We start from the raw sequence: 21,946 nt of genomic DNA, 5'->3' as shown, positions 1-21,946 counted from the left end.
AGCTTCAGCTGTGAGAAACAATTATACAGAGCTGACTGCCTCTGTAGCACATGCTCATGTTTCATTAAATGGTTAAGGTTAATGAGGTCTCCTTGTTCACCTCTCCACAGGCCACAAGGACATTCATTTACCCTTTGCATTGCCTTGAATTATAATTATTAAAAAGTTTTCCGTCGATGTTTCTAGAGAAGTCGGCGCTAAAGACCGCACTAGTCATCTAGGGTTTAAAACTTTTCTTACTGAGTTTGCTGAAAGTCTACTGTCATGGAAATATTGTAAAAATCATAAATAATGAATTTTTCAATTTCTGACTTCATGGAGAAAGGCTTTGAATTTTAGATGTGCTTTAACTAGTGTAGCTGGTAGACTTTAGGTGAAACAGTATGCTTTTTTTAAGCTGTTGCTCATAAAATAATGTGGATACTTTTGCCTTATTGCCACTACCGTTCTTTGTTTTAACCAAACGTACAATATCATCAATGACATGAGCTGGAGTTTTGCTGTGATTTTTGATTGACATCTTTCTACAGTAGCAGGCCATAAATCTAAATGCCCAGCACCTCAGTCCCAATGAAGAATTTTAACCTAAGAAATATTAAGGAATTTTTGATCTTTGTTTTCAGTAGATATATTTTTTAATGTTTTGTAGTTGGTATTTGATCCAAGTGTAGTGACAGTAGAGGCTTTACAGGTTTGTAGAGCAGACACTTGTATCACAGCTGCTCCCTGGTTATAAATTCTTTGCACACACCAAAGTCTTATCAAATCTTAGCACCTTCTGTTTGTGAACAGTTCATGAACAGAGTATCAGCGTGTCCCCGCATTTGTCTGTGAGAATCTGGAGAAGTAGCGGTGTGTCGACTGACTCGTTTCTATCCAGCATGCTTCAAAAACCTGCTTGTTATTACTGGATAATTATTATTCATTTAAACATGTTTGCTACTTTTCCATGCAGACAAAACCACTATGATTTTACTGCTATGCTAAGCTTTTGAAAATATAAAGTAAAATATATCATCTGGAGTATTGTTTATTACTGTATTGAGTATTGACACTATGTCATCGTAAAATGAGTCATCATTTGCAAACGTATGAGCCGTCAGCTCAGCAAGCTTATGTTTTTTTTGTTTTTTTTTTAAATTATGCAAACAGACAATTACAATATTTACAGAAGAGAAATTAGGTGCAAAATACAAATACATAGACCAACAAAACATAAATAACAGCCAGTATGATTTGTGTGTGTGTGTGTGTGTGTGTGTGTGTGTGTGTGTGTGTGTGTGTGTGTGTGTGTGTGTGTGTGTAACTGTAAGTGTAACTGGGTGTGGGAGTGGAAATATATGAATAAAGGAGCATGTAGGGAAGTACAACAGACATAAAGATTATGTTTAATGGCAGGATTTCATTTGCAAAAATGTTTGCTGCTTTGCCATCATCCCCCACTAGAGTCGCTGGCTGGATCAGTTCTGTGGCTAACCACCAACTACCAAGTACTTTATAATCAATTCATCAAAATCGTGTTAAAAATGCCCCTTTTATTTTTGCTGAGAATTTGAATAGACTGCCGTTTTCTGCTAATTTTATTTATTCTATACTTCGACCTCTTGGTCCATCCCCCCTTTCTACTTTCTCATTGGTGCACACAAACAAAGAGCAGAGGTCATGTGATCACAGCGGCTCAAATCCCTTTTCATTAACACAAGCTCCTGTCCAGGCTCAGCCCACGTCCCTCACCTAGCCGCGACTGTCAGGAGAGCAAATGGGAATTCCAGAGAACGCTCAGCTTTAATTAATCAGCCGATCTGCGCCAGAGCATGAATCACCACGCTGTAATAATGGCACTGATAGGCAGAGGGATTTGAACCCTGTAAACTTCCCACAGGCTATTTGTAGCCTGACTGCTTAATTAAGCTATCGAACTCAATTAATCAGTTATGACAGAAATATACGATGTGTGTTCTTTGTTTTAATAAAAATACCTGTAGTTTGAATGTTTCATCAGGAAATGAGTTTAGACAGCTGACAAAATACAGGGCTGCTTGGTCATTTAAACAAAAACTGCATACAGTAGAGTCGTGTCATGTCCGTAAAAAAAAAAAAAAGGTACCCTGAAACAAACAGGAATACTTCTTTAAAATGTTTTATGCTGTTTTTCACCGGCCACCTGCTTTATATAGTTACATAAGCAAGATTTTTTAACAGTTTTTCCGATGACTTGGCTCTATGACTTGCATTTGATGCTCTATTTGCCTTAAGAGAAAGTCTTAGCCAGCAGAAGAAACAGCAGTTATCTTCAAACGCGTGTTAATACTGCAGGGTTTCTAAGCATTGTTTGAATGTAAACGTTTACAGTGTGTTTCTTATAATTCTCATCATTCCGTTACCTTCCGTAACCGTATAATATAGTTAGCCACAAGATTTTTTTTTAAATCATTTATCTAAATATATATATATGTACAGGAATAAATCTACTTGCTTATATGAAGAAAAGAAAACGATAGATATGTCATGATAGAATGATAAAAAAAAATAGCTTTTATTTATTTCTGTAGATTCACCACACAACACAACCAGAGCATGTCAAAGTAGCGTGCTAGCAATACAACGCTGTGCCCATTGACACTGATATACATCGAGATAATGCTGATTCTTGCAGTAATTACACACTATTTCTATAGAACTTGATCAACATTTGTTTTAAAACCACTGAGTATATAACTTATGTTATATTATCACTATTAACTGACCGCCTGTTTATGCACCCAGTGGGACATGTTCTCAAATGAAAAACACTCATTTGGAAATTGTGTAGAACTAACAAATACGTAGCTTGAAAAAAAAAAAGTACGGTATTGATCCATGTAATCAAGGAAGCTCAAGATCAACTCCAGAGCCATGGAACTGTCAAATCCATGTGGATGTGGGATGTGGTAGCCTAGTGGTTAAGGTGTTGGGTTGCCAATCGGAAGGTTGTGAGTTCGATTCCTACGTCCACCAAGCTGCCACTGTTGGGCCCCTGAGCAAGGCCCTTAACCCTCAATTGCTCAGTTGTATAAAAAATGTAAGTCGCTCTGGATAAGCGCGTCTGCTAAATGCTGTAAATGTAAACTATAGACTGTAGGGAAGACTGAGTGCAAAATTGTGAGCTTACAGTAAATCCCAAGACCACCAAGCTGTCACTGTGGACCCATGAGTAAAGCCCTTAACTCTCAACTGCTCAGTTGTAAAAATTGTAATAAATGTAAGTCATGCTGGATAAGTGGGCATGAATATAAAGTGGTTAAGCTGCTACGGCTGTTTCTTTATGAATCCTCCTTTTAAGGACAGCATACTGGTGTTACACCTCTAAGTATTGGTTTGCTCCAATACTCTATTTGTAAGCAAGTTGGCTCTTTACAGCCATTTGTTGTTAAGCTAAACAAATTGCTATGATTCGGTTGGAAAATATGACAAATATGTCAAATATTACAATTCCAATTTAAATTTATTTGCATAGTTAACAAATCACATTGTCTAAAAAAAAGCTTTACAGAAAATAAACATAGAACAAACAGTTACCATAATACAAAAATTCAAGATGAATATTAGATATATTTAAATGTGTTTATATTTGTCCCCAATGAACAAGCCTGAGGTGACTGAGGTGACTGTGGAGGAATTGCGGAAAAACTCAATTGGATGGTAAAGGAAGAAACCTTGAGAGGATCCAGACTCATAGGGGAACCCATCCTCATTTAGGTGACACTGGAGGTTGTAATTGTAAATATACGCCAATTCAGTAAACACTCAGACAAACGTTGTATTGATGAGGAGTTTGTTGTCCTTAAAGACCACATGGAGTTGGCATCTCCTCTTTGTCCGAATACTTCATGAAGCACAGTCCAACTGGAGCTGGTACATCTCTAGATGTCTCAGGATCCTCACATGGTTGGCCTCATCTCAGTGAGGGTCCCAAATCTTCATGGCACGGAAGACAACCGGAGCTGGGATATGAATTTTCTATGAATTTGCTCAGGTGCTCAGCCCTAGCAGCTTTTAGAGCCTGTCTATAGCTGGACAGACTGTCCTTGTACACAAATCTAAAGACCTCTAATTTAGTTTTTTCTCCACTTTTGCTCGAGGTTATGGGTTGTTCTCTTGAGGGTGTGAATGTGACTATTATTCAATATTGAATATATTGATCCCGATACCAGTACTGTTGGATTGGTACGTCTCCAAGAGATCTGTTTTAGTGACAGAGTAGGAGGGCTGAGTGCCCTGAGAATTGATGTTAACTAACTGCCCATCACTTACTGCCAATTTGCCCACATAAAGGTGACAGCACATTTATTTACCTCTCCGTCTCTTTCACTCTAGGTGAGTAACACACATTCTCAGAAACAGACGAAGCTCTGCAAATGTTTAAATGTTCAATATAGTCAGAGATGGACAAATGATACGTATCTTAGTTACAGCAATGAGCAAGTGAAAGCTCCAGCCAGACTACACTGAAAGTTGCAGCTAATAGTAATATGATAACCAGAGTTATTGCTGATGCAGGTTTTTAATCCAATTAGTAGGAGCTACACTTTATTCTCTCTGTGGATCATGCCTTTCTATAGACTCGGGCGTTGCTTCCGGCTGGAATGAAAACCTGCATAGAAAGCTGCAGGCCTTTCCGGATAAGATTGGAAACCCCTCGTAGTAGCATATAGTCTGCTAGGTGGAAAGTTTATTGCATTCTTATACAAACTAAGCTACATGAAGCAGTATACAGTATATAATATTTTATAACAAAGTCACACAATGTGTTTGTGACCTCATCATAAAGTCACTTGGGTCATATGGGCTGCTAATTATTATTCATTTTACATTACATTTTAGTCTGGTTAGTGTTTCTTTCCATGTTGTGCTTGCAGGAGAGTTATACACAACACTGTACTGCGTTTTATTTGTCTGTTTTGTATTTTTTCAACATAACCGATTCTTAAGAGACAATCACCATTCAATCACTGGTACAAATAGTTGTACTGAACTGATCACAGGTTGCTCCTCATGCTGATTTGTTTAGTGCACCAGGTGGAGTTGCTATTGCAAAAGGCACTAGGAAATAGGGTTAAAACATTCAATCATTCATTCATTCGTACATTTTCTACCGCTTATCTGAACTATTCTCGGGTCACGGGGAGCCTGTGCCTATCTCATGCGTAATCGGGCATGAAGGCAGGATACACCCTGGACGGAGTGCCAACCCATCGCAGGGCACACACACACTCTCATTCACTCACGCAATCACAAACTACGGACAATCTCTTTCCAGAGATGCCAATCAACCTACCATGCATGTCTTTGGACCGGGGGAGGAAACCGGAGTACCCAGAGGAAACCCCCGAGGCACGGGGAGAACATGCAAACTCCACACACACAAGGCGGAGGCAGGAATCGAACCCCCAACCCTGGAGGTGTGAGGCAAACGTGCTAACCACTAAGCCACCGTACCCCCCTTAGTTAGCCTGACACACACCCGGGCTGGTGATTTTTAGACCCCCAAATATTCATAATTCTTGAACCCAGGAATCGTCCAAGTTGCTGTATATGAACTCGGTCATGATTTAAGCACTTTGCTGAGATATATAGAATAAGGGAATGAAGTTAAGACACAGAGAACACCTGACGTTTCTTAGACATAGAAGCTTGGATATCATGCTGCTGACAGAATACAAACAGCTGTGTATCAAATGCAGGAAGAAAACCATCAGCGTCAGTATTGTTGCGATTAAATTTATTTTGACATCCTCTTCATGCATTCATGTGCCACCAGCCAGAGAAAGTAGGCCAGAGTACCTCGGTTGCGATTGTAGTCGTAAGTATTTCGACAGCGCCAGTCAGTGGAATAATACGTGAGAACGAAAATCTCACAAACCACCACGGACAGCCGAAGCGTAGAGCACGCAGAAGCCACAACAGCAGGCTTTCAACCTCCAAAGCATGTTATTATTGTGGCATCCATGTGAACTTGAACCCTGAGAAAATGGAGTCTGTCCTACATCCTCTTCCACACCCCCCCTTCTCCCTTTGGGAGAGCTGAGTGTCTGGGAGCTGAAAATGTCAAACTGCTTTGTCATGTCCCATCTTACACAGAGCGTGGGCACTGGGACGAATGACAAGCAGAAAGACAAAACAGACCAGAGAAGGGAAAGAGGAGAGGACAGCCATGCTTAGTACATACAGCATGTTAATATTTATAAGTGGGAAAATTCAGAATTTTCGAATATTTAATGGATACAATTTGATTGGCTGAGTGGATTTATAAACACATCATGTTTTGAGGGAGTAAACGTAACACTGACAGGAATAAATCATTGGATCATATCAAGAATCTGAAAAACAAGCAGTTTTGTAGTCTGGTGAGTAGTGAAGCTATGTGAAGATTAATTAGCAATTACAAAACCAATTATGTCTTATGTAACGTACAGAAGAGTGAGAGAACAGATGCTTAAACACCGTTAAGTCTCACAGGCCAGATGAATGTGACAGAAAATACATAAAAGGGAAAATTTGTTAAATCTGATGTTATTGTTTTTTTGCCTCTAATACACACCTTATGACTGTGTGTGTGTGTGTGTGTGTGTGTGTGTGTGTGTGTGTGTGTGTGTGTGTGTGTGTGTGTGTGTGTGTGTGTGTGTGTGAGAGAGAGAGAGCGAGCATACGTGCGATGTCGCACAGACACACACACACACACGCACGCACACACACACACACACACACACACTAGCCTTGCGGCTCTGGAGCTCCACATGTGGCCTAGTCTGCCTGTTTTGCCCATGGGCATTTGTCTCTTCTATCTCTTAATGGTAATGACATTTCAACCAGCTCTTGCAGATGGCATTTCTCTTTTCCTTTACAACTTTCAGTTTATTCTGCTCTGTACATTCAACCATTCCCTATGTTTCAAATAGCACATGTGAGATAAAAATGATTATTGTTTCACAGAGAAAGGGCAGCCATGTGCAATTTATAAGCTACACAAATTACTACAATCAGGATGTGTGATCACAACAGATGCTGCAAATAAGTGATTGGAAGGCTTGGCGAGTCTTTTCTCACTGCGTAGAATTAAACAGAGCAAAATGGTCATGTAGGGATAAAATGGCTTTAATAGTTGGCTAGAAAAAACAACAAAAAATATGCTATATAACATTATTGCAACTCTATAACTCAACATAGACGTGTTTTTTTTGTCCATTAAGAGATTTACTCATCAGACCAGAGTAAGGAAATGATAAGAATCTATTCATATATCAATAATCACTTTTCTTTCTTGATCATCTTCATTCAGCTGAATAACGTACATAAATGCATGTGATTGGCTGCACTAGAGGATCTGCTACAGAATTGATCAAATCGAGTGTTTGAATGATGCACAGCTTTTGTCTTACAGTAGATTGATTGGTCGTTGAGTTACAAGGAGTCTTGACTTATTCTGCTCTCTGGATCTGACTGATCCATCCTGATGCCCTACTTCTGTTTGGAGTTTTTGTCACAAAGGGTTAGGGTCATCACTGCTATAAGAATAGGCCCACACGGACAGCTTCAATCTCACCATACTGTGGATGATACCACAAAGAACCCAGAAAGATAGCTGTACAGTAGATGTTCCTTCACTGAGAGCCTCAGGGCTGCAAATGTCAAGAACTAAGAACAGTTTTGTACTCAAGATTCCATTATTGAACAAGATAAAAGCTTCAGTTCCATACAGTAAACTTTAAGTTAAAACTATAATGAATTTAGAAATAACTCTCATACTCAGAAGTTGCCCATAAGTTCTTGGAAACAAAGGAGAAGTGACTTAAGAATGTCAGCATTGTTTTTTTATTTTTTTTTTTATTGTTTGTGTATCATGCTCCCTGTTGGAGGTGGCCACGTCACAGACCATCTGGTCTACATATTTAGATGTTATATATACATGTTAATTCACATAGAACCTTTTGTATTAGACCAGTGGTCCCCAACCTTTTTTTCGTCGTGGACCGGTCAATATTTGATCATTTTACCGCGGCCGCTGGGGGTGGCGGGGTGGCGGCTATACAATTAAATAAAAATTTTAATTTAATTCTATTTAAACATGCCTTTTTAACTCACTACAACGCTAAATCAATGAGAACCCTGAACTTGTTTCTTTGCAACGAGACGGTTCCATCTGGGGGTAATAGGAGACAATGACACCCGAAGTGTGTTGCTTATGTTCAGTTTATTCCATTGTTTTGTTTTGGTTGCCGTCACTGCAGAAAACCCCGCTTCACACAGATAGCATGTCGGAAATGGCAACAGGGATTTAAGTGCTGTGGTGGCAATCTCGGGGTATTCCGCCATGACTTTAATCCACAACACCGGCAGTCTTTCTAACTTCCTAACGACGTCTGTTTCGTGCTCAGTTTTGCTAATTTGTGGGTTAAATTTGAGCAAACACAATATACACGTACAACATGACAAAGTACAGGTGAACAGAGAGAAGAGAGACACACACACCTTCTCTCTCCACCAAAGCTACAACGCCACTGCCGCTCAGCTCCATGATATTCCAGTTTTTTAGCAAGCAAAAATAATAGGTGATTGTTTAAACAATAAATAACCGTTGATCATCTACTCTTGGTTTTAGCCTTCGGTTTCACAAAAGTACATGAAGAGTCAGTGAGCTGTCTATTGGGGAAGCCATATTGTGAAAAGACACAAAATCCGAAACTCGTCTCATGTCCATCTCAATCTTTAGATCTCAAACCCACATGTCTTTGGTGTATAGCACAAAAAAAAATCTCTCTAGAGGTCTATCTATCTATCTATCTATCTATCTATCTATCTATCTATCTATCTATCTGTCTGTCTGTCTGTCTGTCTGTCTGTCTGTCTGTCTGTCTGTCTGTCTGTCTGTCTGTCTGTCTGTCTGTCTGTCTGTCTGTCAGTCTTGCCGTTCCAATGGTTTTGAATAGAACTATAAGGTATAAGATAATAAACAAGTAATGATTGATAATGACACTATCTGGTGTCACCCAGATGAGGATGGCTTCGCTTTTGCGTCTGGTTCCTCTCAAGGTTTCTTCCTAATATCGTCTTGGGGAGTCTTTCCTTGCCACTGTCTCCTCTGGCTTTCTCATTACGGGGATACGTTTTCCATTTCGAAATTATATCCGGAATTGATATATTTCTGGGAAGCCGCTTTGTGACAATATCCAATGATAAAAATAGAATAAAAAAAGAAAATGAATTGAATTCTGTTACACTATTATCAGGTGAAAATTTTGTACTAGGCTGGGGTTGCATCCAGACCGTGCTGTGTATGGAATAGAATGTCAGCATTATCTTCTGGTTATTTTATCTATATTTGATAAACAATCCAGAAATCATAGGAAACCGCAGCTCTTTTATATCTAGTGACCCCATTTTGAGTAATCTAATTAATGACTGCCTGAAGGCTGTGACTCAGAGAGCTGTTCTATACTGATTTTACTCCCACTGCAAGGTGTAGCTCTGTGTGTTGACTCAATCCGAACAATAAGGATTTCTGTGCACTTCCTGGCTGTTGTTCTGGATCGCTTTTTTTTCTACCATTTATTTGCTGTGTTTCTAGTCTACATTATATAAGCTTTAGAAACGAGCTCCCTTATGAGCGTATATGTGTGTCTGTTTTTATTCCTTCAAGAAGCAAGTCGCTTTTGTTTGTTCCATTTCTCTCTTCTGAACTTAGCTTTTTTTTTCTTTTTCTATCTTTCCTCTAGTTCTTGTCAATTTATCCACCCACTTACAGTCTGTGGGGCTGCATTTGGAAAGCCATACATAAGTGTCGCAGTTTATCCATATTTTTCAAAGCACAGTATGTTTTCTTCTGCTTTCTGATCGCTTTCGAGCATCGTTCAAGAACGAAAACACGTTAAACCCTATAGTCCACCTGATAATGCTAAAAATCGTTGTTTTTGTTCTTGATTATTATTGGATCTCAGTCTCTCTGTGAGTCAGTTCACTCTGTCTGACTTACTGATGAAAGGGTCTGGATTGCTTTTCACACTCTGTGGTGTGTAGTTTGTGGAAACTTGTGGAAGCATCCTGCTGTTTTCTTGAGAAATCACAGCACACGGTCACACTTTCACCTCAGCGGGGCTGTACGTCTCAGTGGAACGGCAGTGAGACTATTTTTTGCTTTTCTCAGATTACTACATCTAAATTTGTGCTGGTGTGTTGTGTATTCAGAAATACCACAAAATAGTGTTCGGTAATCATACATCAAGCTACAATTCGTATATGTACACAAAAGTTAGCCTCCTGAATAAAAAAAAGACAGTTAAATACTTCTGTGTTTAAATACGTCTTGAATTAAACACTCAAAGTAGAATATTGTATTGGGAAACAAATTTAGATCTAACTGGAGAAGGTAAACAGGTCTGGATCAGTAATTATGTGCAACATGTAAGACAAATCTGGGCTTAGAGTAACTGCTATAACAAACATGTCCACTAGCCTAGTAAAGCAAAACTTAAGGGTCCTTAAATGCAGAGAAAATGATTTGATGGAACATCCATTATAGGCAGTGGTAGCTAAGGTGCTTAAAGCTCTGGGTTGTTGATCAGAAGATCATGGTTTAAGCTGCCACTGTTGGGCTCTTGAGCAAGAACTTTAACCCTCCCTGCTCCAAGGGTGCTACTGTGAGCCAAGCTGCAATAAAAAAAAAGCATGATATATACAGTACAGACCAAAAGTTTGGACACACCACCTTTTCAACAGGACAATGACCCCAAACACACCTCCAGGCTGTGTAAGAGCTATTTGACCATGAAGGAGAGTGATGGGTTACTGCGCCAGATGACCTGGCCTCCACAGTCACCGGACCTGAACACAATCGAGATGGTTTGGGGTGAGCTGGACCGCAGCGTGAAGGCAAAAGGGTCAACAAGTGCTAAGCATCTCTGGGAACTCCTTCAAGACTGTTGAAAGACCATTTCAGGTGACGACCTCTTGAAGCTCATCAAGAGAATGCCAAGTGTGTGCAAAGCAGTAATCAAAGCAAAAGGTGGCTACTTTGAAGAACCTAGAATATGACGTATTTTCAGTTGTTTCACACTTTTTTGTTATGTACGTATATAATTCCACACGTGTTAATACATAGTTTTGATGCCTTCAGTGTGAATCTACAATTTCATAGTCATGAATATAAAGAAAACTCTTTGAATGAGAAGGTGTGTCCAAACTTTTGGTCTGTACTGTATGACATCTTTCATTCATATAATTATTCATCTTCGTGGTGCGGGTCATTATGAATTCGGGAACACTGGGATCAAGGATAGAACTTATTGCAGGGCACGGCATACACACACACACACACACACACAAATTTGTGTTAAATCATAGTCCTGCTATTTGCCCTTCTGTTGTGGCAGTTCTGACACCATATTGGTCTTTGGGGGTTAATACAGTTCCCTATTCTACACTCTACACAACTCTACTCTACTCTTCATACCTCTACTCTCGATCCACCTGATGTTTTTGGAAGGTGGAAGAGAACTGTTGAACCCATGGCTTCAAGGCTGTATCAGTGATAGAATAGAATAGAACGGGGCATAGAAGCCTTTATTATCGCCACATATACATTACAGCACAGTGGAATTCTTTTCTTCACATACCCCAACTGAGGAGGTTGGGGTCAGAGTGCAGGGGCAGCTATGATACAGCACCCCTGAAGCAGGGAGGGGTGAGGGCCTTGCTCAAAGGCCCAATAGTGGCAGCTTGGCTGTTCTGGGCCTTGAACCCCGATCCTCCAATCAACAACCCAGAACCTTAACCAGTTGAGCCACCACTGACCACCATTTTTTTTTTTTTTTTTTTTTTTTAGAATAATGCTCAATAAAAATGTTGTTCATCATCGAGGGCACAAGTGTATCCAGATATTATCCTGCTGATTTTTTGCTTTAGAGAAAAGTCATCAAAGACAAAGACAAAGGTTATTTTAGTTCATTTCTAATTATAATAACATACTAATATTTCACATTATGATTTTTTTTTATGACTATTTCACAAGTGGTCTCAGACAGATGTCATGGTGCAGGAGGTTGGGATCTGGTTCTGATCCAGGCTTCTTATCACTGTCATTGGCTGCAGACTGAGGAAGCCTGGGAGGACTGAGAGGCCAGTGGCAGTGTGCACTCAAGCCTGCTCTGTCCTGCTTGTGATTAATAGACTCTATTATGAAACAGCAGAGGATGATGGATCTGCTTCACTATGGCTCTCTTTGGACAACAGTGAGGAATGGGCTATGCTACCTTGTCATGACTTGAAATGTGCATTTCAAAAGTGTTTTAATGGTTTTTTTTTAATGGAAATGTTTAGTTTGTTTATCTCATCCATAGCCCAGTAGTGGTATCTTTCTAGATCAGGCATTTGAATGGTTAGCAGAGCATGTTTCTGTGTCTAAATGAGCCAATGCAATGTGAATTTTATACTCCTGCTTTCATCATGAATGCTTTCATCTTGTCTAACATAAAAACACACACTTAATCACAGTATTTTGGAGGAAAAATGAATTGGTGTGTATCAGGTGGTACACAGAGCTCTTGTTCTTTTTGCAAATGACCAAAACAGGACTTTCCCACTGTGTCTCTCTAGCACCTGATGGGCTCGTCTATGTTCCACATGTTTATCCTGAGTATGGTGGCCATGGATGTGATTGTGGCCTCCAGCAACTATTACAAGGGCAAGAACCATAAAAAGGACTATGATGAGTTCTACCTGGCTGAGGTAAGCCATCAAGCAGTCAGCCTTCTATACCAGCTACTCCATTTAAATAAAAATCAATAATAATAATAATAATAATAATAATAATAATAATAATAATAATAATAATAATAATAATACATAGAAGTATATAATAACCTAAAGGTGTTTGCCTCAGTGTTGCTGTTAGAACAGTTTACATGCTTTATTTATGCATAATATTTTACACTGCCTTCACTGCATTTTACTGCCTTAAGCCCAGAGATTACATCAACTGAGGAGTATCGGTGTGTGTGTAAACAGCTCATAGGCACGTTCCAGTTCTGGAAATGGCTCTGAACATGCGTACGTGCGTGCGTGCGTGTGTGTGTGTGTGTGTGTGTGTGTGTGTGTGTGTGTGTGTGTGTGTGTGTGTGTGTGTGTGTGTGTGTGTGTGTGTGTGTCTATGGGCACGTGTGCTGTCTGTCACGTTCTGACTGTGCCATCAGTATGCAGGTGGCACGGTGGGGAACAAAGACAGATAAAGGTGTGTGACTGCCTGCCCACTCCCAGCTGAAAGGCAGAGATAAGGAGAGGAAAAGCATGAGGCTTATACTCATAGCTCAGTTCCTATTCCATCTCACTATTAATCCACTTCACCTTTTTATTTGGATCTGAGGAGTCAGTAATGGTCCTAGTTCATTCGGGCTTTTGGTCTGTTGTTGTTTTTATATGGGGCAGTCTGGGAAACCCATCAGATTTTACTGTGGCTGGATTCTGGAAATCTGGCAGTAAAACATGTCGCCATCTTTACTTTAAGAGAACGTTATTATATTTAAAATCGACAAGCAGGTGTTTTTGTTTAGGATACTTTCCAACCTTGGAGTCAGTACCTGTGCTTTACTCACATAGTGAATGTCTTACTTTGGTGAAATACTTTGCAGGGATGTGTTTCCATACTGTAAGTAGATTAGGTTAAATATACTGTATATAACAGTAAATGGGGCATCTTTAAGTAAAATTAGTATGAAAACTCTTAATACCCTCTTTAGATTTTCACTCTATACAATTTAAATTGTAAATAAAATATACAGTACTGTGCGAAAGTCATAAAAGATACATAAAGGTACATAAACATGCCGTAAACAGTAATTAACCGACAAAGTCGAAATCCGATGTAACAATCTTATGTACCAATAGTCTTATTATATTTTGTGCGGTTTCAAAAGAAAAGTAGCTGCTTTTTTAACTGACTGAATAATAAAGATGTTATCAAATAAAACAACTAAGATTACATTTCTATGCACTAGACTTTCACACATACAGTACTAACGGAGTTTTCCAGGCCAGATCTAAGATCCAAGATTCTATTTTTCACACTGCAGTGTTAGCGGTATTTAGGTTTGCATCAACAATCCACAATAAACAGAACAGACAGCAAGTGAGTGACATTAAAGACACTATAAACAACACTGAGTAGGAGAGTTCAGATTTAGCCTGAGACTATGTGCAGTATGCTGAAATAGTGCAGATGTACTGTAGTAGGAGCAGTACACACACACACACGCACACACACACATACACACACACACTTAACATTAAAAGTAATGGATGGACCGGAATTCTATCACAACAGTGCAAATTTAACAAAAAGATGAAATCTCCTAAAATAAAAGCTTTCCTAACAAAATAAGCAGCCACAGTCATGTTCCAGTTATGACCCCTTATTTCAATGATATACATAATTGTTTTATTAATGCTGTGAATTAAAGTGGATATGATGGGAGTTATAAAAGATAATATAAATTTATTTGTATCTCAGTTCCTTGTTTGGGAAAATAATGTTAATTTTATTTAAATTCTTTCTTTAATTCTCTCTCTCTCTCTCTCTCTCTCTCTCTCTCTCTCTCTCTCTCTCTCTCTCTCTCTCTCTCTCTCTTTCAGGTTGCTTTCACAATGCTGTTTGATCTGGAGGCTCTTTTAAAAATCTGGTGTCTGGGCTTCACCGGGTACATCAGCTCTTCCCTACACAAGTTTGAGTCTCTGTTGGTTGTGGGCACTACCCTGCACATCTACCCTGACCTCTACCACTCCCAGCTCACCTACTTCCAAGTAAGCATGGATAATTATTTAATAAAAGCTTGTCCTGATGTCTGTCACTCTTTTTATTCCATAACAATTATAAATAGCTTAAATACATTTGAATCTGTTTATAGTTAATATTGTGTATTGACATCAAAACCTTACCAAAATCCCTACGAAAGAAAGAAATTATCAATAATTTTAGGCAATGGGGCTGAGAGAATGCAGGTAGGCAGTTTATTAGGAATAGCAAATATTAAAATCGTGAGGCAAAGGCAAAAAAAAAAGAAGACAAGGGTTGATCTTCAAACAGGATATGAAAGACAAGGCAGGTACAAAAAGGTACAGCGAGCGAGGCAAAGATCATAATCCAAGGTAAACAAGACAAAACAAACGGCATGGGTAACAGCAGAACACACACGAGTTTAAATTGATGCTGGCCATAAGGACATAACAACCAATGATTAAGATGTGAAGGGACACAGGACATGAACATAAAACAGAACACACACATGGCAATTTAAACAATCACAGAACAATGTGGATGTGAGTTGATTCCACACATAATATACATCTGTGATGTGCCTTGCAGCAGGAATATTGTTAGAGCTGGTGTTAAAGAATATAAATCAGCAACATCTGATTGGCTGTTGATCAGAGGATCAGGCCAAGATGCCACTGTTGGGCCCCTGAGCAAGGCGCTTAAACCTCTCTGCTCCTGGTTCTGTATCCTGACTGACTCTGTGACCTCCAAAGTTTGGATATGCGAAGAAAGAATTTCACTGCTGGAATGCAAATGTGACCAAAATGAAGGCTTCTATTCTTGTCTATTCTATCTGACCAATCAGAATCAAGAATTCAGCACTGTTGTGAAATAACATTTAAATCAGTGTGATTATTCCCTGTGTCACCACAGCATTGGTCTGGTTTCAGACTCCCTTGATTTTATTAAATGCCGGTGCATTTGTGTTCATAGTATATCGATACAACATAGCCATATGGTCTCACCCTATTTTTTTTTTTTCCTTTTCTTTCTTTTTTTTTTTTTTTATATTTTGGTGCTGTTATGTGCAGTTAAGCACTTCATCTCCTCTGTGTGCCACAAAGTTTCCCTGAAACTCATGCACTCATGCTACAGTACATGCGTGTTGTGGAAACGAATGATGTCATCATCGGCTAAAACACACGCACAGGTTACTTTGCTTCCTGAACTAGTGCGAACCCGAATATGCACAATCAGTGCACCGAACTCACTCCACCTCCTACAGGCACACTCAGGTTCGGTACCATGCTGTGCTTCCAGGTCCATATAACATCTTTTACGTTACTAATGTTTCATGCGAACCAGGCTCTGTTTCAGACTAAACTGCAGCATTAAAAAAGCATCCTAAGAATTTGCAGTTTCAAATGTCCAGAGTCCTTTTTATCTTTTCTAAATCACTGCTGCAGTTTACGAACTGAAGGAAATGATACTCATGAAAATGCTGTGAAAGTCAAAACCTTGTGAAAGTTGTTTGTGGAGTCTGAATGACTTATGATTAATGATGCTATTTAAAATGCATTTAAATACGCATTATATGTGTACGTGTTTTATATAACATCTTACATAACATTGTTTATACATCGTATAACATCGTAATTACGTAACATTGTTTCTTGACCACTTAAGCGGTCTGGATGTTCAGCAGCTTATTTTGTAATTAAAGTGAAACTAATAGTTCCTGGCTCTTAAAGCCGTCAACGATTTGTCGTCGTTTTCATGGACTTCATTATGATGAAGTCTGAAAGCGTGTAGATCCGGGCTTGCTGACGGTTCCTGGGTGATTAAGGGCTTAAGCTGTCAGGACTAAGTAGCATTTTAAAAGAAAGAGCTTTGTGTCAGGCTGGAGATTGATTGTGATTGCAAGCAAAAAGCTTGATATCTTCTTTTTTGAAGATGGTGTATTAAAACAATTTAAAGTTTACACCCGCTAACTGGTACAATCGGGGACTTTGCAGACAAGGTGTTTGTTAATGGCTGAAGGCAGCCGGAAGAAACAGCAAGGGATTTTGGCTGTATTTTTTTGGTCAGGCCTCATTAAGGACACAACCTGCTTACTGATCACCCTTCCAAGAGGGGTGTTGGGTCAGTTGCACATTGCTGTGCTTTATATTATTAGTAAAATATTTTTACTTTCCCCTGTGTGATCTGGATTATTATGCATAAGCAAGAATAACTCATTCAGTGATTCATGCTTTGAAACAGGAAGTGAGTCACTTGATTATTTGGTGTATTTCTGTACAGCGTGTTTGCGCTATTTATGTTTGGAGTACTTTTGGATCGTTAATGTTAAACAGCAGAATCAAGGGGTTTAATTGTTAAGAACCGTTAAGAGATTAAGGGCTGTCTATTTAAATAAATAAATAAATAAATAAATAAATAAATAAAATTATATATATATATATATATTAGTTTTATTTTAGTGAACTATTTTAATTATCATTCTAAAATAAAGCCAATAACAAGATGAGTGCTATTTGTATAAATCGTCTCTCTCTCTCTCTCTCTCTCTCTCTCTCTCTCTCTCTCTCTCTCTCTCTCTCTCTCTCTCTGTCTCTCTTTTTCTCCATTCTGTAATTTATTCAATGTTTCAGTGCTAAAGGTCAGACTAAGTCTTTGTCATTTAATTTGGTAAAAGGACAAAAAAAGAAGAAGACTCTGCTTCTATGAATAATTTCCATCCATAAATATTGCTCCTCTTCTTATTTAGTATGTTTTTAGATAACCTAATTAGCCCTTTGTGTTCACTTCATACTGTATCATGCAATACAAAAGGAAATGTTTGTGTATAATCATACGATTGGCCTAAATATCTCTTTGGGTAATAAATAAATGATGCTTGTCTCTACTAAAACATGTGAATGCAAGTCGTTAAGCAGATGTACACAACAGTGTATCAGCTCTGTTAGGATTTTTATTGGTTTCCCACATCGATGTGAATGTGGACGTGTTATATATTGGGTTTTTTTTCCCCGAGTCCTGGAGGGGAGGAATTCGGCTGGAAGAATCTACGAGGCAGCAGACTGCAACAGCTAGATCGATAGACATTCCCTTTTCTTGATCATGATATATTGTTCACAGGTTTGTTCACCTAATGCAATTTGGAAATTGCTGAAATTGCAGAGGAATAAAAAAAAAAACGACAATGGGAATGAAAACAATGTTTGTTCTTTTCATATCAATACATAACCAATAAGGTCTATTGTTCCTGTAAGTTCCAGATATTTTTATGAGTTATCGGTTCGTTCGTATGAAGGGAAATTCATCTGTGCTGTGTGTTTATTTATTTTATCGTACTTCGAAAAATGATCTGTCATAAACATTTGTGGGGTGAAGAACAAGACAGAAATAGTGTATTGCTTATGGAAACTATATCTAGTAAGCAAAGACTTTAGTTCTTGTTTCTTGGAGAGGATGAGGTACAGAAAATGGCAGATAGTTAATGTGATAGTGAGCTGCGAAGCAAAATCAAGATTCAATATTTTATTTGCGACGTACTGTACACAGTTATATACACAGGGAAGTGGTAGCTCAGTGGTTAAGGTGTTGGAATACTGATCAGAAGGTCATGAGTTCCACCAACCTGCCACTCCTGGGCCACTGAGCAAGGCCCTTAACCCTCAATTATTCAGCTGTATCAATGAGGTAAGTTGCTCTGGATAAGGGCAAATGTTCTCAAATTGACATAAATAAAAACCTGGCCTACTCTTTTATAGACTGTGCAAACATTACAGAATGAAAGGGAATATATTGAACATGCAGGTGAGTTACATATAGTAACAGTAAAGTGCAGTGTGCAGAAGAACAATGGAGTAAACAAGCATTTATGTAGTCGTGGGATTTGTCCATGTTGATGAGTCTGATGGCTTGAGGGAAGAAGCTCCTCCTGACCCTCTCAGACAATCTAACTGACATAGAAGGATTATTAAACATCATCCGCTAACCTGTTGACATTTACAGCACTGTAGCATTGGTTACAAAAAACAAATAACCTCAGGAAGGCATGAAGATTTTGTATTTTAGAGATATTGCATTTTGAACGGAAAAACACGAAAGAACTCGGCTAACGTTTTCATCTGGTTGTCTGTCGTTCCTGTAGGTGCTGCGAGTGGTCCGCTTGATCAAGATCTCTCCTGCGCTGGAGGACTTTGTTTACAAAATCTTTGGTCCAGGAAAGAAGCTGGGCAGTCTGGTGGTGTTCACAGCGAGTCTACTCATAGTCATGTCTGCCATCAGTCTACAGATGTTCTGCTTCGTGGAGGACTTGGATCGCTTCACCACCTTTCCACGGGTAAACTCTCACATGCTGGATTTAAAGGAGGAGAATCAACCGAATCAGAAATACCTATACTGAAATAGCTAAAAGTGGCTGGTAAGCTGACGGCTTCAGTTCTGTCATGGTGAAAGCTGAACTTGGAAACAGCCTGACACACTTTCCAACAGCTTCACAGTATTTAATCTGTCAGCAGAAGTAACAGCTTTTGCCAGGTTGTTGGATACTAAGTGCTCAGGAGATGGCTCTCATTAGCCAAATCTTTTTTATTCTCTGTTATTAGAGGAGATCCACTGATGCATGTTTGTGCTGGGACTTGGAGCGGTCTGCGTAAACAGATGCTGCTCACTTCCAAAGCTTCTTTCTGGGTGGCATGATGACTAGTCAAGATAATGATATTTGCACACACTGTGCTCAAATAGGCCAGTTGTAAAATGATCTTTATTAGACCCTTGTAGCTGTAGCCAGTGTGAGCAGGTTTTAAAGACTGCCTAAGGCCAGACAAACTTTTTTTTATCATCATGACGTACGTATTTTCAAGACTCGTTCGGCTTATTCACGATCTAAATACAATTTGGGATTGTAATGTGGATGTAACCAGAGTGTTCTCTATTTCTGTTCTAGTTAGAAATCGACCAAGCCTAGTATTAGTTGGAGCTGTATTCTTCTCCCCATCCTACCGGATTTTCTCTCTATTAGTCTCCAGTAAGAACAGCCACCAATCAGGGAAGGCAAAGGCTATCATATGCTTCTTCCAAGGCACGTGAAACAAGCTGATTACATCTTTTTGAATGCCAAAGAACATCAGTGGTGCAGTGTCACAATATAGGATGCACTACCGCATCCATGTTTTTTACGATTGGCTCGTGTTTCTGAGAGAAATGACTCTACCCTTCTCTGCCACCAATAGCTGAGGTATCATTTTAATTCAAAACCATGGTTGTTAAGCTGTGTCCTGTTGAAGGAAACATCAGGGTCAGCTTAACTGTCCATGGGAAGCCAGTGGGCCACAGGATTTGAAAACACAACCATCCGATCACTTGAACACTGATCTACGTCTTCTCCACTTCTGAACGTCTGATATGTTAAGCTCTTCCTTCTTATGTTTCTCTAATTAAGGTGTGAATGTCACAACTGAACTGAATGAAGTACAATGAGAGTGAGTCCTGACTGATCACAGCTATGTTCCTCTCCTGCAGGCCTTCATGTCCATGTTTCAGATCCTTACTCAGGAAGGTTGGGTGGACGTCATGGATCAAACCCTGGTAGCAGTGGGACGAGTGTGGGCTCCAGTGGTCGCCATTTACTTCATTCTTTATCACCTGTTTGCTACGCTGGTAAAAATTCTGCTCAGATTTGAAAAAGAAATCAATATAATACACAAAATATAGCATAATAGTATATTTAATAGTATGGAATGTTTGTGTCACAAAATAGTGTGTGTGTCCTTTCCTACTGTACAGATAATTCAATTTCTATTTTTTATTTTAACTTTATTGTTTTTATTCTAGATTATGACAGACACTAAGGAAATAAGTCAAGACTGTTTTAAAGAAAAACACTGACATTTCATAAGGATAATGACATTTTATCCAATTTATCTTCTTTATGTATGGAGTAATAGTAGGGTTTTGGTGTTGGTATAATGTATACAGTATGTATACAAATAAAATTAACTTATTTTCCTCAGCCCGGCTTTGCTCTGCAGGCTGTATTAATATCTATTTATTTTGAGATGTGAGTCCCACAATAAAAATGGCATTGGACAGAGGCATACTGACAATCACTGGCATATGAGTCACACTACTGGACAGATAACAAGCAATTTCAGTAATCATGAATACTTATGATGTGTTCAAAGTGAATTAATAATTGTACAATAATGAAATATTCTATCACTTCTGTCATGGAAACCTGCAGACCTGATAAAATGGGGGGAAAAACACATACAAATCCACACATGGCCTTATAATAATAATAATAATAATAATAATAATAATAATAATAATAATAATAATAATAATAATAATAATAATAATAATAATAATAATAATAGTTATTATTATTATTATCAATTCAATTAGTAATTATTATTATTATTATTAGTAGTAGTAGTAGTAGTAATAATAATAATAATAATAATAATAATAATAATAATAATAATAATAATAATAATAAAAATAAAATGTCATGTGCCGTTGGTGGATTTTATTTAATGAGAATATTCAAAGATTTTTCTAACAAAATGAAAAGTATTTTTCAATCTTTTTTCCAGATCCTGCTCAGTCTGTTTGTAGCTGTAATTCTGGACAATCTTGAGCTTGATGAGGACTTAAAAAAGCTAAAGCAGGTAAGATGTGATTTAAAAAGAAATGTGATTTTTAAGAATTTTTTTTTTTGCAAATGATATGTGGTGAGTTTCTCAATGCTGCCAAGATGATTGCAGTGTAAACCTACACAGGAATTCAAAAGAACATGGATATGGAAGAAAACATGGAAGAAAACGGATATCTGGTTTTCCATGATCCTTAGTGCAACAGTGAATTATCAGCCATGCCACATGATCACCTGTTCACATTGACCTTCACACATTAACTAACAGAGAATCATATCAATACATTGTAAAGTCTCATACCTGGCCTGTATTAGTGCCGCTTTTTGAGTGAACTTTGTGATCTGTGCATGTTTTATTCTGCCCTGTTCTGGTTAGCAGTTTGAATTTGTCTTGCAACTATTAAAAAAAAGTATTATATATATATATATATATATATATATATATATATATATATATATATATATATATATATATATATATACGTCAAGCTCAGTTCATTATC

General features: G+C 38.4%; 1 protein-coding gene across 4 annotated transcripts in view; it reads left to right on the top strand.

Annotated features, from left to right (window-relative positions):
• The window catches only part of nalcn (sodium leak channel, non-selective), an 89,653-nt gene that overhangs the window by 24,413 nt on the left and 43,294 nt on the right, over nucleotides 1–21,946 (top strand). For all 4 annotated transcript variants that reach the window (XM_027166020.2, XM_027166022.2, XM_027166018.2 and 1 more), the window contains 5 exons: nucleotides 12,628–12,759; nucleotides 14,659–14,826; nucleotides 18,936–19,127; nucleotides 20,309–20,446; nucleotides 21,385–21,459. In XM_027166020.2, coding sequence (XP_027021821.2) covers nucleotides 12,628–12,759; nucleotides 14,659–14,826; nucleotides 18,936–19,127; nucleotides 20,309–20,446; nucleotides 21,385–21,459 — 705 coding nt within the window. The remainder of the gene's footprint in view (nucleotides 1–12,627; nucleotides 12,760–14,658; nucleotides 14,827–18,935; nucleotides 19,128–20,308; nucleotides 20,447–21,384; nucleotides 21,460–21,946) is intronic.

The sequence above is a fragment of the Tachysurus fulvidraco genome, chromosome 6, assembly GCF_022655615.1.
Source record: "Tachysurus fulvidraco isolate hzauxx_2018 chromosome 6, HZAU_PFXX_2.0, whole genome shotgun sequence".
Lineage (NCBI taxonomy): Eukaryota > Metazoa > Chordata > Actinopteri > Siluriformes > Bagridae > Tachysurus > Tachysurus fulvidraco.
The sequence above is the reverse complement of the archived record's forward strand: the minus strand, read 5'-3'. Positions and strand labels throughout refer to the sequence as shown.